The 17,063-nt window shown below is 55.0% G+C and overlaps 1 protein-coding gene across 1 annotated transcript; it reads right to left on the bottom strand.

Annotated features, from left to right (window-relative positions):
* Positions 1 to 1,640: 1,640 nt before the first annotated feature.
* Positions 1,641 to 16,066, bottom strand: Selenon (selenoprotein N). Its single transcript, XM_052716023.1, has 12 exons — positions 15,881 to 16,066; positions 15,352 to 15,469; positions 12,075 to 12,208; positions 9,541 to 9,750; positions 9,232 to 9,356; positions 8,598 to 8,735; positions 7,201 to 7,282; positions 6,864 to 7,052; positions 6,479 to 6,584; positions 5,322 to 5,434; positions 5,134 to 5,235; positions 1,641 to 3,959 (listed from the first exon to the last, which is right to left on the bottom strand). Exons 1-12 carry the CDS (start codon positions 16,064 to 16,066, stop codon positions 3,789 to 3,791), a joined length of 1,674 nt encoding a protein of 557 aa, XP_052571983.1. The 3' UTR covers positions 1,641 to 3,788.
* Positions 16,067 to 17,063: the final 997 nt, after the last annotated feature.

Raw genomic sequence — 17,063 nt, 5'->3', positions numbered from 1 at the left:
TAGTCTCTGCAAACTTCTGAGCAGCGGTGATCTGCCTGTGTTGCAGCTCAGCGCCTTAAATAGTTAGTGTCGCCCCTACTATTGCTGCAAGTCTCCGAAACCTCGTCTTGGCATTCTTGACTAAACTGGACTCTCGTCCCATTTCATGGTTCCCTGACACGGCCCCCAGCAAAAATGGCTGTTTTCGCCTTTGACGCACGCCCTCCAGTGCTTCGGAGTAGCTTTCTTCTATTTAAAAGCTCGCTGTCTCACGCACATGCATACACGTACACACCCATGCAGCATAATTCTGTTTGTGGATTAGAGGGTTGGATTGATGAACCCAGGAGACTCCTTCCAAGCTCACAAGCTCACTTCGCTAATCTCCATGGCATCCAGTTAATGGGACACTTCATTCTCTGCCCTCAGTACATGGCTTTGCTTGACTCACCAGCTGCCTTCCCTTGGTCCCAAAGCCTGCAATCCCCATCTGCCAGGGACAAATCTGTTGGCTTCGTGGGTGGACAGCCCGATGCAGTCACAATGGGCACTACGCCCAGATCTGCCTTACTACGCCCATACATGCTTTATTTCTCTATTGTTGTCCCCTTGAAATTACAGTTATCCGTTGTTGAAGACAAGGTGCTCTCCGAGGAACGTGTCCTTAGGTGACTGAGTTATACAAACATTATAGAGTGTACTAACACACACCTACATAAAGCAGAGTACTACACACCTAGGGAAATTGGTATAGCCTATTGCTTCAGGCTGTAAACCCGCACAGCTACTACTGTGCTGAATCCCAGGGCAGTTGTATCACAATTGTAAACATTTACATCTAAACACAGATGGGGCACCATTCAAGTTGTGGAGAACAGGAATTTCTCAGTTCCTTCGATTGTAGGCTATCACTGTCACATCAGTGACAAAGGCACCACTCCGTAGCACCCAACTAAACGTTTCTTACATTTTTCTTGCACTTCATTTTGCTCTGGTCCCCATAAGATATGCAAGTGGTTTAATCAACCCCTAACCTGGAAACTGACTTCACCTCACCATGCTAGTCAAAGTGATACAAGCACAAAAGACTGGTTTGGCTGTGCAGAGGGGTTTAGTCCAGAACCCTTCTCTGGAAGGCTAGGCGTTGACGCCCTCTGGTTCTGCAGTTTTTCCTTGCCCTCTTCTGACTCAAGCCTTCTTTTCACAGGTCTTCCCTTCCTTCCACCCTCCCCACCATGTGTATGCACTATGGTGCCCATGTGGAGGTCAAAAGACAACTAGAAATCGGTTGTCTCAGCCACGTGAGATTCAGAGACTGAACTCAGGTTGTCTTGGGGGCAAGCCCCTTTACCCAGTGGGCTGTCCCCTACAGGGGCTTTCCTCCTCTAATCACCTAATGCCTGTCATAGGCTCAGCTTCTAAGACAACAGTTTAACTTCAGGACCGTTCTCAACACAAAGTTCCAGATTACTTGGTGTATTTTATCATTCTGTCTTTACAGACTTACCTTAGGCAAGTCACTCAAGTCCTCTGCTCACAGACAAGGCTCCAAAGACAGTCCAGCTCAAATGTGCCCATCCTTGCCCATCTCCCAACAGGGGCAGCATTCAGACTTCGGAAGGACAGAAACTGAGCATCCTGCTCAAAGAAGAAGCAGCAAGTTTCCTTGGACTCTCCAATTTTATTACAGGACATGCTTTAATGGGGGCATGGGGGGAGAAAGAGGCAGAGGAGTGACCAGATGGCAGCTGGGGATGTGCAGAGGCATCAGGTGAAGACTCAGAAAGCCCCTGCAACCGGTACTTCACATAGGACCAGAATTGCTCACTGTGGTGTCCACTCTGGCCCCCTTTGGAGGCTGGGTGGCACACATGCACCATGCCTACAAGACAGCAGAGGCATTGTGAAGTGCTCAGGTGCCCTCCATCTTTGTGGGGCTCATGGAAGAACTGCCTCTCAGGACAGAACCTGGCAGCTATTGGCACCTGCTCTGTTTGGTCAGATCATGAGTCATGATCTTGTTTTGTTTTTTTGAGACAGTGTGGCTTTGGAGCCTGTCCTGGAACTTGCTCTGTAGTCCAGGCTGGCCTTGAACTCACAGAGAGCCACCTGCCTCTGTCTCCTTAGTGCTAGGACTAAAAGCATGCACCACCACAACCTGCAGGAGTCGTCATGATTTTAAAGGATTTCCTTCCCACCACGGAGAAATGAGCAGGGGTGCTGTATCAATCAAGGCACCCCCAAAACCAAGACACAACCCATGGAGTCATGTGGTTTGATTCACTCTGCTTTCCTAGGACTCGAGTGTCTTGGTCTGAAAATAGGGGCGATTTTCCACTTCACTGGTTTGCAGTGAGAACTACATGAGAAAACGTGTGCGATCCTTGCAGGGCGTCTCAGACTGTGAGGTGGTCTCAGGGGGTGACTCATGAGCAGCAGGCAGGGGAGCCGGGCTCAGGGAACGGCTGGCTACCAGCCTTCCTCCTCTGCTAGGGTGAAGACTGAGCCCCTGGTGGGGCAGGGGAAAGACCTGGGCACACAGGGAACCGGGTGGTGTCAAGAAGGCCTTAATGCGATTGCGATCAGGCAGTTCTTGGGAGTGTGAAGCGCAGGACGGAGCCGGGGAAACACTGATCCTTAGAAGACTACTTGTGAAAAGGTGGAAGGGAAGGGAGATGGGCATATCCCCCCACGTGCAACTGCGAGAACATCAGGCTGGATCCATTTGGGATTTCAGACCCAGCCATCATGCGGCTGCTGCTGGGGGAGGCCATTGCCCACCTTCTTTCTCCTCAGCATTCAGATTCTTAAAAAATATCTATAAACTGTGAGAAAATTCATATAAAAACACCTTTCTGTGTGCATAAAAAAGACTGGTCATGGTCAATGGTTCAGGATGTGGACCAAGTCCCTAAGAGTAGCCAAGGGGACCCAGTGACCACAGAGTGGCAAATGCGTTTGTCTGCAGGACCCTGGGGGCCTGGATAGTGCTGCCTGTGGGGAGCCTGTTCTTTGGCCGGGCTACACTTCTATGGAGCAGGCTCAGGTGGGAGGTGTCGTGGGGACACTGGCTCCAAAAGTCCTGTCAGGAACCTGTTGCTAGGGGCAGGCAGTAGGGCTACCCTACCCCCAGAACCCCATTGCTGAAGTACAACCTACTTCACAGTGAACTTCTCCAACTCCCCAAACAGGACTGGGCTTGGGTCATCAGGTTAAGTGCTCTGGAGGGTGGCAGTATGGTCTCCACTTCTGCAGAAGGGGTCCGTGCACAGGTTCCCACGGCTGTCTCCAGCTGACAATGACCCCCAAGCTGGGGGCACTGGGCACAGAAAGTTGCCTGGGGGATGGTCAGGATAGAAGGCTCCAAACAGGCATAGGGCTGGCAGCCTGGCCCTAGGGCCAAGTTCTTAGATTCCTTTGGCTTGAGAGGGGAGCCAAGAAGGAAGGGGCAGTCTGTCTTTCCAGCTTAGTCCTTCTTCACGCGAAGGCCCTGAACCATATCACTGTGTGGAAGGTCCAGGGAGATCACCCCGACCCTGTTTGGGGGGACTTGAAGTTTTCGGAGCCAGATGAGTAGGAAAGAGCTGATGGTGGTATGCTACTATCATAGGCCTCTTCATCTATCCGCCATCATTCAGGCTAACTGAAGGGAGCCACCTCAGTTGATCTTGGACCTCTCTGGGCAGCCTGGGGATGAGGTGGGGACCATTTCTAGGGTGAAATGGATGGAGGGCACTGTGGCTCCAGGGCGTGTGGAATCTGTCTGCCAGGTTCTCACCAGGTCCATTTTCTCAAGGACTCTAGGCACCCTAGGGCTGGAGGAGGGGCAGGCCACGCCGGAGTCCCTCCCTCAGGAACTGCATGTAGGTGGCTGTAGATGGGTCCTCAAAGGTAGATGAGAAGCTGAAGACGTTCTTCTCCATGTCTTCAGGCTTCATGGAGGTGATGTCCAGGAAGTAGTTGGCGTTGATGTGGTGGACCTGGGAGAAGGACTGGGTGAGAAGAACTGGGGAAGCCAGAGGCCACATCTGCCCAGGCCATCTCATCACCAGCTATCACACTGAGGGTGATCACACTGGCTAGAGCTGCCCAGGCGAGGCTGTGTCCTTCTTCCTCAGCTCCCATGTAGCCCTCTACTGAGGGAGTGCCTCCCCGCTTCACCCACTAAGCAGAAAATCCACCTTTCAATACCACCTTTTCCTCTACTCCTGTGCCTCCCAAATGGCCTCTCTCTCTCCTGTTCTCATGACCCCTGAACACCTATCCAAATGTCCAGTGCTCAGTGTGTGTCCTTAGAGTCTCTCTACTTCGGCCCGAATGCCATCGTGTCCTTGCCTCTCTGTAGAGCTTGGTGGAGTGGGTATGCAGTGAGCGGACACATATGTGAGGCACGGATGAGGGGACTATGGAGATGTGAGATGCCTGCCAGTCAAGAGTCCCCCAAATCCTGTCTCCTTGTCTTCAGGACCTCAGGGTAGGCTCCAAGGGGTAGGAGCCAGAACACATATGAGCCACCTGACTGTTCCTTCAGGCCTTTCCTCCCCAACACTTCCAGGGGCTTTTCTCACCTGAGCCTGGGCCAGCAGAAGCCTCCTGCACCCTGTCCCTTCCCCTCCATCCAGCCCCAGCTCCTGCTCCTGGTCACCGCCCCCTAAAGGCTAGCCAGCCCACCACCCTCCTGTCACTCTGTCTTCCCACTCCGGTAGCACTGAGACTGAAGACTGGGCAGCTGCTCAGAGTCGGAGCCTTGCTCTACTAGTCTGAAAATGGGCACATTTTCCAAAGCTGCTGTGACCTGATGCCAGGCCCTCTGAGCAGCCTGCAGGGAGAGGGGGATCTGAAACACTGGCTCAGGCCAGGCCCTCCTCTATTCCTCTCTATTCTTCCTCCCTGGCTACAGTGGTCCAGGGAACCTTCCCTTGGGCCATGTTTTGTCCACTGAACTGGCAAGGTTCCCTTGGGGACATGTTGACGCTGTTGCTGTACTAAGTACCTTGCTATAACCGCCCCCCAGCTGCCAAAGTGCCTCTGAAGTCTCCTGCTCAGGATCCCTATGCCAGCGATAGAGATAACAGCCTCAGACCAGCTGAGATGAGCTAAGGAGGAGACCACCTCTCTTGTCCCTGCCCGCTGCTCCCTGTTCCCTGGACCCACCACGGTGCCATTGGGCAGGCAGATCATCATCTCCACAGGGAAGCTGTACTTCTCCAGATGCAAGCCCGCCAGCTGCCTGTGGAGTGGGTTCTCCTGCTGGACCTGTGGGGACAATGACATTTCCTAGTACCTGGGCCTAGTGCTGTCTTGGGGACTCCATAGGCTGCTCCCCCGGGCCCCTTGCTCACCTGCAGGTCTTCCAGTTCCTTTACCAGGGACCAGGTACTGATGAAGCTCTCATTGAGGAGGGTGAGGATGGGCGGGCTTTCCAGGACGGTCTCCCGGAGAGTCCGCCCTGAACCTGTTCAGGACAAGGCCAAGGGTGAGTAACCCCATTTCACAGCAACGATCTCAGTTTGGGTAAACCTGTGGGCTGCAGAATGTCTCTGCACCCAGGAGAAATAACAGGTTGAAAGAGTACATACTATCCAGGAGTGGTGGCACACGCCTGTATCCTAGCACTCAGGAGGCTGAGGCAGGAGGATTACTATGAATTGAAGGCCAGCCTGGATTATGTGGTGAGTGAGTTATAGGCTAGCTCGGGCCACTGAGTGAGACTTTATCTCAAGAAATGACACAAATAAAAAAGCCAAGAACAGCCCCCCAAGGAGCAGTTGCTCCATGAAGGGGCGGTGGGACCAACATGAACATCCTGGCATCCTGGGCCGAGGCTGGGGTAGCCAGGAGCGTGTTGACAGTGACATACCGCAGTCCCACTTATCGGTCTCTAGGGCCTTTACACAGGCACTTTCTACCCCAAACCCTCCTCATCCCATCATGCAACAAACCTCTACTGATCCCTCAGAGTCTCCGGGTTCCGCCAAGCTCCGGCAGTCACCCCAATAACTGGCCTCAGGTTTGATTTTATTAATAAGAACTTTTTAAGATTCCTGCTACAACCTTTGAACTCTATTGGACACCCAGAGAACTTTCCAGAAGGTCTTTGGTGAACATTCTGGATAAGAAACCCAAGCCCAGCTTCTGGCACTGTTTCCTCTCTCACTTGGAGATTTTTACTTGACAGAGTACAAGATACATTGACACCCAGGGTCATGACTCGGGAGTCGGGACACTCTGCCCATCTCACTGCCGAGAAAACGGGCCCGGAGGGGAAGTTGCTTGGTCAAGGCCACTGAACCAAAATGGCCAAATGTGAACACATCTGCTTGGCCTTTTCTTCTACACTTAGTGTCATCTTCTAGGCTCAGCCCAAGCACAGCAAACCTCCCCTGGGACCCAGTCCTAGGTGGCCCAGGTCCTTACGGCTCCAAGTCCTGTTTGTACCCCATCCATAGGGTATGAAGCGCCCCACTTTCCCTTAGAGTCGACCAGGGGGTTTCCTCACCTCAGCAGGACTGGTCGTCCAGGGCCCCCCACAGCAAGATGGAATGCACAAGTTTGTTCTCGGCCTTGGCCCGGTCAAAGGCTTCCGTGAAGGGCAGGTAGTTGACCTGTGGTCAGACCAAGACAGAAGCTACTGAGTAGTGAGGTCCTGTTTGGGGCTATGCATGTAAAGTATGTATTATTTATCCATTTGCATGTGTGTGTGTGTGTGTGTGTGTGTGTGTGTGTGTGTGTGAAGAGGCATGGCGTGACCCTTCTCCAAGTTTAGAGTACCAGGGAGGAGTCCAATGCCAAAGCTGGCCCTGAGCCCCATTGTTCCGGTACAGCGCCCATAACTAGACCACAGCCTCATGGAGCCTCATCCTGGCCTTCGTGCCCCATCTCACCTTCTTAAAGGGGTACATGGCCACCTCCAGGCGCCGGGCAGCTTCCTCCCAGCTCAGCTCCTGGTGCCACTTGATCTCCTCAAACACAAACTGGAGGGGTTCTCCCGAGGGCAGGTGACTGTCAATCATGTCGCCATCCTCATCCAGGATCACAGAGGGCACTGAGGGGCCCCTGGCCTCCAGCTCCATCTGGGCCGGAAGTCAGTGGTGAGGGGTATCTCAGAGAGAGGCCCTGAGAAACCTTCAGGGATGGTCTCCTCTGCAGAAGTGGGGAGACGGGGCTCAGGGCAAGGCCTTGCAGCTGCATATATTTGGGTAGGGGCACCTGAGTGTTCACCTGGGGTATGTAGCCGATGTCCACCTCCATGTTGCTGGTCTCACTGGCCCCATACAGCCACTCCATGTCCACATTCAGGGATCTGGGGATGCCAGGGTGGAACAACATCACCATCAAAGCCCGTTAGTCACACGTCAGGTGCCATCTGGCATAATGCAAGCAGTTGTCCTGTTAACAGCTGGAGATACTGAGACTCCATTGGGTGTCACTGGGATTTTGACAGCAGAGCCTGGGCCAGGCCTGGACAGTTCACAAGGGCTCTCATAACATGACCCACATACAGCAGAGAGGTGGCCAGTGCCTCACCGTAGGGCACAGGAAGAGGCAGCAGTAAGAACCATGTTGGTGCTAAGGTCCCTGGAAGAACCTCCCGGGCTGGCTCTTGCCTACAGAGGACAGCAGAAGTCTGGCTTGGTCAGTGCAATCTGAAGGTCTGCCACACGGGGGAGCCCCAGGACCGCCAAGCAACAGTCTGTGCGCGTGACAGAATACCCTCAGACCTATCCCTGTGGCCTGGTTCTTAGACACAGGCCCAGAAGCAATAGATCTTGTCTGGTCATCTACCTCCTGTGTTATTCAGTCCAGGACATGGAAACAGGTACACTGAGGCCAGCCTCTGCCCCATTGGGCAAAACTCACGAGATCAGGTGCCCATTGCTACCAAGAGCAAGTTTTGAATGGGGGCCTCAGGACTCCCAGCTCAGGTGCCAGCCTTGCACAGATTCTCATGGGTCTGCTAAAACTCCACTTGCTATCTGGGAAGACTCGACTGAAGCCATCCCCACCCTCCACACACCCCCTCAGTTTCCTGATCTGCTGATGGGGCTGACCCAAACAGGCAAGTAGCTGGCACAGGGCTGTCCTAGAAGTCCCACCAAGACTCTGTGGTGACCACCTTCCCTCCAGCCTTTCCATGGGCCACTTCCTGCACTCCCCAAGGGCTTGGGCTAGATGTCACCTCTCTGGGAAGTCTCCTGGACTCCCATGGGCCCTGCCCAGCTTCTAACCTTCCCTTAGGCGTCACAAGTAGGCCAGGTCGGGCTGTCTTAGGAGGACAAGAGACACTAGCTTCCGGGAGGGCCTGCGAGCAGCTACAGGACAACAGAGAAGACCCCAGGGGGCCTGGGGCTCTAGGGCCTCCATCTGCAAACTCGGCTTCCCCAGAGATGGAGGGGATGCCTGGAGATGTTTGTGAGAAGACAGTGGGACCCCTTAGCTACCGCACGCTGCCTCCTCTTGGTCAGCAACAAGTTCCTCCCAAGAGGTGGTGCTGGGGACCAAGGGAAAAGGCTCAAGGGTCTCTGGGCCCCTTGATGTCTGAGCTCAGGGAACTGGATAACTAACAGTAGCAGAATGCAGTAGCAGGGGGCTGAGGCTGCGCCAGGGCCAGCTCCTACCTGTGATTGGGCACGAACAGCCTGAAGTCACGGATGTGTGTAGCATCTTTGGACAGGATGATATGGCCGGTGAACTGGCCGGGTGAGAACCAGAAGGGGAAATCAGGAGGCTCACTGAGCTGGAACTCGGCGTGGATCCTGTGGGGAACGGGGTTTGCTAAGCCCGGACCCCTCCCAATGTTTCCCAGAGCCTAGGGAGCCTTGGCCCAACGCCTGTGGGATCGGGGACAGGGAGAAAGCAGGGGATGCCACTATTCCTGAAGGCCCAGTCTCTGTGCTGCCTTCCCTGGAAACCTGGCCCTGACCCCCACCCCCAACATCCTTCTCCAGGGTAGGGGCGTAAAAATGCGCGCACATGTGTGTGTGTGTGTGTGTGTGTGTGTGTGTGTGTGTGCCCTGTATTCTGGAACTGTGTGAATGATACCACCCTCGCCACCCACCAGTTGCAGTTCAGGGCTACGCAAAGTTCCAGACACCTCTCACCAAACTGTGTGCCCTCTAGGGAAGCCATTACTCCCCTGACGCACTGAGGAAACTGGGGCCCAGAAAGCCTGTGCCTATACGGAAGGAGGCGGTAAAGTTGGGGGTCAAGGGCGAGGCCTCCTCCTACCCTTCCAAGCATCGGGACACTCACCGGAACATCACAGTGTAGTGGGAGTCGCTGATGGCCGTTAGGCAGGCCACAGTGCCCTGAGGGGCGAAGCGGGTCTTCACGAAGGGCCGGGGATGAAACATGCTCAAGAGCCGGTGGATGATGACCTAGAGACAGCAGTGAGACCCTGGCTGGCTTGTCGGACCCTGGGGCCTGGATCTGTAAGCGGAGGCCCAGAGGGAGGGAGATCGAAGGGGAGGGACTCCTGGTGCTGGGGTCCAGGTTCGGCTAGGAAGGGCCACTCATGAGCTAGGGCCAGGTGGGGACTGCGTCTCCCTGTGCTGTCCTTACCTCCTTGTCCTTGGGCGGCGGTGGGTAGAAGCGGTTGTTGGACAAATAGCCTGTGAAGACACTCAGCTCTCCAGGGATAATCCACCAGGGCTGGCCCAGCTCCTGACCTGGAGGGGGCAGGAAGGGCCGGAAGTGGCGGGCAGCAAACACCGCGGTGGGTAAGGCTGCAGTGGTCCAGTTGCGGAGGCCTGATAGAGCGAGGCGGGAGACCTGGGCACAGGGAAACCAGCACTCTAGGTCTGTGTCCCCCGAGCCCAGCCAGACCATAGGCTGGGACAGCAGAGGGGGCATGGGGAGGGTCGTGCCTCAGAGATGGCCACAATCTTAGCACTGTCCTGCCCGAGAGAAGCTCATGTCACACACACCCTGCCCCGGCCGGCTTCAGTGGCTTTCCCGGTCCAGGCCAGGCCAGGGCCGCTTACTCAGGGTGCGCAGCTGAGTAGCTGGAGGTGCCACCTGGCCTAGAACAGGATGGTTGAGCTCTGGCTTCACCAAGATCCCACCCCCATCATCTACACAAGCCTTCAACCAGTCCCGGGTGCCAGGCCCTGCCCCAGGCTGCCTGGCTCCCTCAGGCGGTCTTGCCTCCCCCCAACCACAGCTGACCAGAGTTTGGGTTTGCTGTTGAGTCTGATGACGGAGGGAAGTGAAAAATTCAGAAAACTCCAGAGTTAAGAGCAGAGTCCCAGGGAAGAGGAAGGAAGGTCACCCCCAGAGAAGGCCCTGCCTCAAGTCACCTGCCCCATCGTGTTTGGCCCCCGGGCAAGGCCTTCCCCTGAGGAGTGTGTGTGGCAGAAGAGGTCAGTTAGCAGGTACAGGGCTATCCCCATGTGCCACGGAGCTCAGGAGCAGGACCCTGAACATGTGGCCCCTCGTTACAGCCCCGCCATCTGTAGCTCCTCTGATATTACCGGTTCAGACAGGATTTGTACCCCTTGAAGCATCATTACCAGGACAGAAGGGCCACCACACCCCTGGGATCTGGACCACTGGGAAACTGCCGATCCTCGCTGGGCAACAGGCCCCTCCTTCTCTCCCTCTCCCTCCACAGTGGCAAGAGCCAGGCTCAGAGGGAGGCAGCCGCAGGAGAATGGTCCAGGAGCTCCCCTCCAGATGAATCTAACAGGCAGGTTCTCAAAGGAGGGCCAAGCTGAGCTGCCTGCCTATTGGTCCTGCTCACAGGCTGGCCAACCCCACAGGGCATTGCCAGAGGAAGGGTTCTGCCCTAGGGTGGGGTTGGGGCACTGCCCTACCTCCCTGAGTACAGAGGTCCCCCTGGGTCCTATCCCGCCACTCTCTGAGAGCTTTCTGTTGGGCAGGGCCGTCACAGCTAACCCCTCCTCCACTCATGTATGTTCCCACTTACAGAACTGCCCCCTGACATGCCCCGGCCACCTCAATGTGTTGTGTCCCAAGTGTTGATATTCTCTTTCTTCTTATAGCCCCTACTTGGGCAAACAGTCCACCAAGCACCGGTCCCCAGCCAGGAGTTTGAGTCACCCGCTCCGCTCCCCACGTCCCATCAGCAGCCACACCCTGCTCTTTCCCCTCTGTATCCTCCGGGATGTTCCCTCCATCCATCCCCCTGCCTCTACCCACTCCAGGAACTGGTCTGCTTGCACCCCACCCCCAGCCTGGAGAGCACAAAACTGATTCCACAACCAACCCACTGAGGAATTTGGCTTCTGTAAAGCGAAGGCTAAAAGTCAAACAGAGACCCTCAGCAATCTAGTCTCTTCTCTCGCTGCCCTGTTAGCCGGCATGCCACTCACGGGCCCTGGGCCAGCCACACTTGCCCTCTGGCCTGCCTGCCACCGTCTGCCACAGGCTCTTGCTCATGCAGAAGCGGGGCTCTGCTGAGCAGGTACGGGCTGGGCATACAACAATGGCTGCTCGTGGCAGAGAGACAGCAGGCAAGGAGGTGGGAAGCAACCTCAGCGATTAGGAAGGAACCCCAGGGGATTTAGGAGAGGGGACAGCCAGCAGGAGCAGGGAGGGGGGGGCACGACCCTGCAATGGGCTCACTGTGTCCTCAGGGCCTTGAGCTGGGAAGAAACTGGTAACACAAGCACCTGTCTGCCTCTCCCTCCTCTCCTTCAGGGGCTCGTCCTCCCCATAGTCTGGCCAGATGCTGCACTGTGCATCCAGGTCACTGGCGTTTGACGGAGCTCCTGCCACAGGCCAGGAGTTGGCTAGGTGCCCAGGAAACAGACAGACAGAAAGTGCCCATCATCAGGGCTCCATGCCTCTAGCTCTTTGCTCCAGCCCACCAGTTTGTCCCGGGGGACTCCTCTGTCAGGTGTCACCTCTGCCAGGAAGCTCTCCCAGACTTCCCTGTGTAGGGAGAGGCTCTGGCAGCTCCCTCCGGTTCTCCCACCAGACTGAACTGGAAAGCAAGCTCAGCTTCTTGGATGCAGTGGGCACACTGTGGGAGACTGGCATGGGGGAGGAAGAGGAAGCGGGCACAGGCCTGTCCTCAGGAGCAAGTGTACACAGGCAGTTTTGACAACGGGTCCCTCCCGTGCCCAACTCACCCCTAGGAAGCCATCTTTGCTTTTGGTCATGGTCTCTGTGAGCAGAGGCTGGAATCGAGCTTCTATGGTGAGAGTCTCCTCGCTGGGGTCATGGTGCAGCTCCTCCTCCTCGTAGCTGGCCACAGGAACTGACCCTGTGGGACAGAGGTGGCTGAAGAGGCCCTGCTCAGGCGCCAGGCCTCACTTCTCTCAGGATGCCTGTGATGAGGGAGCTAGGCTTGGGACAGGGCTAATAACTAACAGTCACCAAAGTGACAAATGTCATGCACGGGATTCTCCTTTCAGTGGAGCCCAGGAGCAGATGATGTTATTAGCAATTCCATTTTGCAAATAAGTGGAGACAAAGTCACGTCCCCATTGCCTAGTATGCTAGGCAAGGAGGGAGTCAGAACGCAAAGCTGGGCCTGTGTCACTCTGAATTCATGATTAGTTATGACCTTCTTCTGGATCTTAGGGGACTGTGAGGGACTCATTCAAGGGAATCTTAGCAAAAAGAAAAGCAAGATGCATCAGGCTACGATGTCACTGAATGAGCATCGGTGGGCGGAGACTTGACCTGCTTCTCTCTGCTCTTCTGGATGGTTTAGCCTCCCTGCATGAGGAGTTTAGGGCTGGCTAACTTCTCTCAAGCTCTCTCATAGGGAGATGCAAAACTCCTCATATTTCCCATGCGGATGGAGCCACAATCCAGGGTTAAGGGGAGGAAAACCAACTTCCAAAGCAATGACAGAATGGTCGTCTGTGACAGAATGAAACATGGTAGCTCTATCCTACAGGCTCCCAAGAACAGATGAAGAGACAATGCCCGGCACTTGGCGGCACTGGTGACTAGCCAAGCCGAATGGGGCACATCATAGGCACCTATCAACCATAGAAGTACCCAGGCTCCCTCCTCACACCACAGCTGCTCAGAGCCTACCTCTGCCTACCGAGTGGAACCTCTAGGGGTTAGACTCAGGAAACTGCCCTTTTAATTACCAGTCCACAGCAGCCCTGTTCAAAAGATCACTCTTGGACTGGAGAGATGGCTCAGCGAGACTGGGTGAGTAAGTACTGGGCACCTGCCACATAAGCCTGACCTGAGTTCTATCTCCAGAACATGAACTGTACAACAGAAATTAGAGAGGCTTGGCCTCAGCCGGGCAGCGGGGGCGCATGCCTTTAATCCCAGCACAGGGAGGCAGAGCCAGGCGGATCTCTGTGAGTTCGAGGCTAGCCAGATCTACAGAGTGAGTTCTAGGACAGCCAGGGCTACATAGAGAAACTGTCTCTAAAATCCAAAAATAAATAAATAAATAAAAAAGAAAAGAGAGGCTCTGCCTCAAGGAAGAGAGCCAACTTCCAAAACTTGTCCTCTGGCTTCCAGGTGTGTGCTGTGGCACACACATGTGTGCATGTGTGCATATGCACTAATAATAAACAATATTTATATGATCGTTGTTATTTCTCTATCTGTAAGTCAATGTAGTAAAACCTTTGCTGTTACTTATCTATTTGAGACAAGTCTTAGGCTGGCCTGGAATGTGCTATATAGATCAGGCTGGCTTAAATTTGTGGTACTATTCCCTCTCTGCCTCCTGAATGCAGGGATTATAGGTATGTATCACCACCTCCGGCCAGTAGAATTTTAAAACAGCAACATCAGAGAAAGGAAGGGAGGGTTATGATGTTTGCCTCGCATACTGAATGATTTTAGTGATTTAATTATTAAGAACTGGGCCTTGGTGGTCCAAGCGTTTGTTGTTACTATTGTAGAGACCCTGTCTCAAAAACAAAACAACAAAAATAACTGGACATGGTGGCACAGACCTATGATCCCAGCTACTTGAAAAGCTGAGGCAGAGGAATCCAAAGTTCAAGACTAGCCTGGACTCTATAGTGAGCTGAAGGCCAGCTTAGTGAGACTCTATTTCCAAATAGATGGGGCTGGAGAGATGGCTTGGTGGTTAGGAACACTGGCTGCCCTCCCAGAAGACCTGGTTCAATGTCCAGCACCCACATGGTGGCTCACAACTGTAACTCCAGCTCCTGGGGATCCGATGCCCTCTTCTGGCCTCTGTGGGTATTTCACTCATAGGGTGCACATACATGCAGACAGACATACATGCAAACACATAAAAAAATTTGCATTTTCACCTGACCATCCTCCTCTAGCAGTGACCACAGGACCCTGGGCCAGCAAGTGATCCTTCACACCTATCCCTGAAAGCTGGTAAGTCCATGATGCTCTATCATACCTGCCCTTGAAAGTAACTGCTTTCCTCTTCCCTGCCTCTCACCCACGGACAGGCTTCCACAACCAGCTGGCGCCCAGCTGGGTGCCTAAGATCCTAAGTTTGAGGACAAAAGAGGAAACTGGGGAGGAGGCAGGAAGCCTGCTTGTGCTATACAGCTTAGCCGAGTGGTAAAACATTTGAGTAGCAGAAGCAAAGCTCTGTGTTCAATCTCCACTAGCTCCAAAGGTTGGGGGTGGGGGCGTGACAGTGGCAGCTAGGGAGATGGCTCACTTGATAAAGCATGAATTCAGATCTCCAGAACCCATGTAAAAAGTCAGGCAGAGTCGTGCGTGCCTCTAATCCCAGCACTATGAGAGGGGAGGTGGAGACGATAGAATCCTGGCTGCTTGCTGGTCACCGGCCTGGCATAAGTGGAGAAGTTCCAGGCTAACGAGACTCCGCCTCAAAGGGTGGAAGACACCGCCCACTGACACTTGACAACCGACCCAGGCTGTCCTCTGACCATCACTCGGGCACCCACACTCACAAGTGCACCGACACACAACCTGGGTGGGGACAAGCACTTTATAACTGATTTGGGACTCAGATCACCCTGCTCTTTCATTTTGAGAAAATTAACAGTTGCACCTGGGCAGCACCGGCTGGTAGGAGCAAAGAATCGCACAGCACCCAGGAGCTGTGCCATAGGGCAGTGGAAACAGCTGGGGTTCCCGCTTTCTGACTCTGCAGACTGGCCACTGCACACAGCCTCTGAATCCTCAGCCCCGCCAGCCAGGGCAGAGCCCTGCCATCTGATGGCCAGGTCTAACCTGGTTCTCTGCCTTCTAGCCTGGCAGGCGGGTGTCTCCATCTCCTGAAGTATCTCCCATCTCCTGATGATGTGGCAGGGAAGGTGGTGAAGGAATGTTAGTGTTACCAATCACAATCACGATTGAAATGCGCTTGGGTGCACCCACCAGTCAGAAAGTGGTGGAGGTGGGGTGGGGTAGGGGAACCCGACGTGATATGTGCGCCCCGTGAGTGCCCAGCTTCTCTGGTACCTGTCAGTTTCTCTGCAATGGGTTTGAACTCTTCTGGGCTGATGTACATATCCTGGTCAGTGTCCAGCGAGGAAAAGAGAAAGAGGCCATCTGTCCCCAGAACCTTCAATGCCGATTCCTGTTTGGGAGGAAGGGGCTGAGCTGACAGGCCCTGTTAGGCCCCAATGTCCCCTCTCCCGGTCCCGGAGCGGGCAGCTGCTTCCGGATACAGTAGCTCCTGCCATCCTCTTCCAGAGTCCCCTCCATACTTGCCAGCCCATATGTTCAAACAGCTCAACAGAGTTCCTTGTCCCCTTTCCAGTCGCGGCTGGTCCCTGCCTCACATCCACGCCTTCATCCATTGTCTACTCTGGGTGCCCTCCCTCTCCTTCCAGAGGCCCGATCCTACTTTACCCTGCCCTGGCCATGGTCCCCTCCGGCCTCCCCAGTCCCCCTTCCCGGATCCGGGGCAGAGCTTCCCTCTGCGCCTCCGCCTGCAGCCACTGTCCCCGGCAGCCCCGTGCACCGTCCCCCTCCGGTCCCCGCCGACCTGCCGCGCGGCCGCCTGGGCGTCGGCGAGGAGCGCGCAGGCCCGGGCGGCGGCGGCGGCGGCCACGGCGGCCACCAGGGCTCCGAGCAGCAGCGCCAGGGCGCGGACGCGGCTGCGGGGAGGCGCGGGCTGCGCGGCGGGGTCCGGGCTGTGCGGGCGGCGCGCGGCGGGGCGGGCCCGGCCCATGGTGGCGGCTCCCGGGCTCCCGGCGGCCGCGAGGACGAGGAAGGCGCGGCGCGGGCGGCGCGGGGCGGAGCCGACTCTGCGGGCCGGGCTCGCCCCGGGGAAGAGGGGGGCCCCCCCGAGGGCGCGGCGCCTTTTCGGCCGGCCCACGGGCCCTCTGTCCTTATCTCACCTCTCCTTTAAAAAAAAAAATTAATTAATTAATTAATTAAAAAATAAATTGTTTTAGACATCCTTTTACTCAGGCTAGCCTGGAACTTGCTGTGTTGTCCAAGCTGGCCTTAAATTTGCAGTGATCCCCCTGTCTTTGTCTCCTGAGCCTTCTGAGTATGATCACCCTCACCTCTGCACACACACCCGGTCTATCTTTCCCTTCCTTCCTCCCTTCCGTCCAGAGTTCAGTTATTTTTGCAAAACATGTGTGCCATTTTTGAAAGCTGTTGAAATCATGATCTAAAATACCCGTCGGGGCTCGAGAGGACTCAAGAGGACTGGAGAGATTGGGTTGTTGCGCAAGCTTATGGGCTTGAGTTTGGATCCCCAGCACCCAGTAAAAGAGCCAGATGTGCTTGCACGCATCTATCTTTAACATAGATAGGCTGAGACAGGAAGGTCCCCGGGACTTGCTGGTCAGTCGGCCTAGCCAAACAGGGGGGCTCCAGATTCAGCGAGAGACTCTGTCTCAAAAAATATGGTGGAGTGAGAGAGGAAGACATCTTGACCTCTAGCCTGCACGCGCACACATGCAAACACACACACACACACACACACACACACACACAAACAGGTATTCACAAATCTACTTTATCGTACCAGAACAGAACATGGATGAACGGGTTTTAAAAATGAGGCTGGTGCTCAATGGTCTCCAATGACGGCCAGACCGGGCCTGTTCTCCACAGGGTCTTCAGGCATCTAGAGCATAAGTAACCAATGATGAGGCCCTCACCTCCCCTTCATGGTCCAGCTAAAGGGCCCTTCTTCAGGTTGTTCTTGGTCA

Source organism: Peromyscus californicus, unplaced genomic scaffold, assembly GCF_007827085.1.
Source record: "Peromyscus californicus insignis strain IS unplaced genomic scaffold, ASM782708v3 Scaffold_5__1_contigs__length_169319896, whole genome shotgun sequence".
NCBI classification, from domain to species: Eukaryota; Metazoa; Chordata; class Mammalia; order Rodentia; family Cricetidae; genus Peromyscus; species Peromyscus californicus.
The sequence above is the reverse complement of the archived record's forward strand: the minus strand, read 5'-3'. Positions and strand labels throughout refer to the sequence as shown.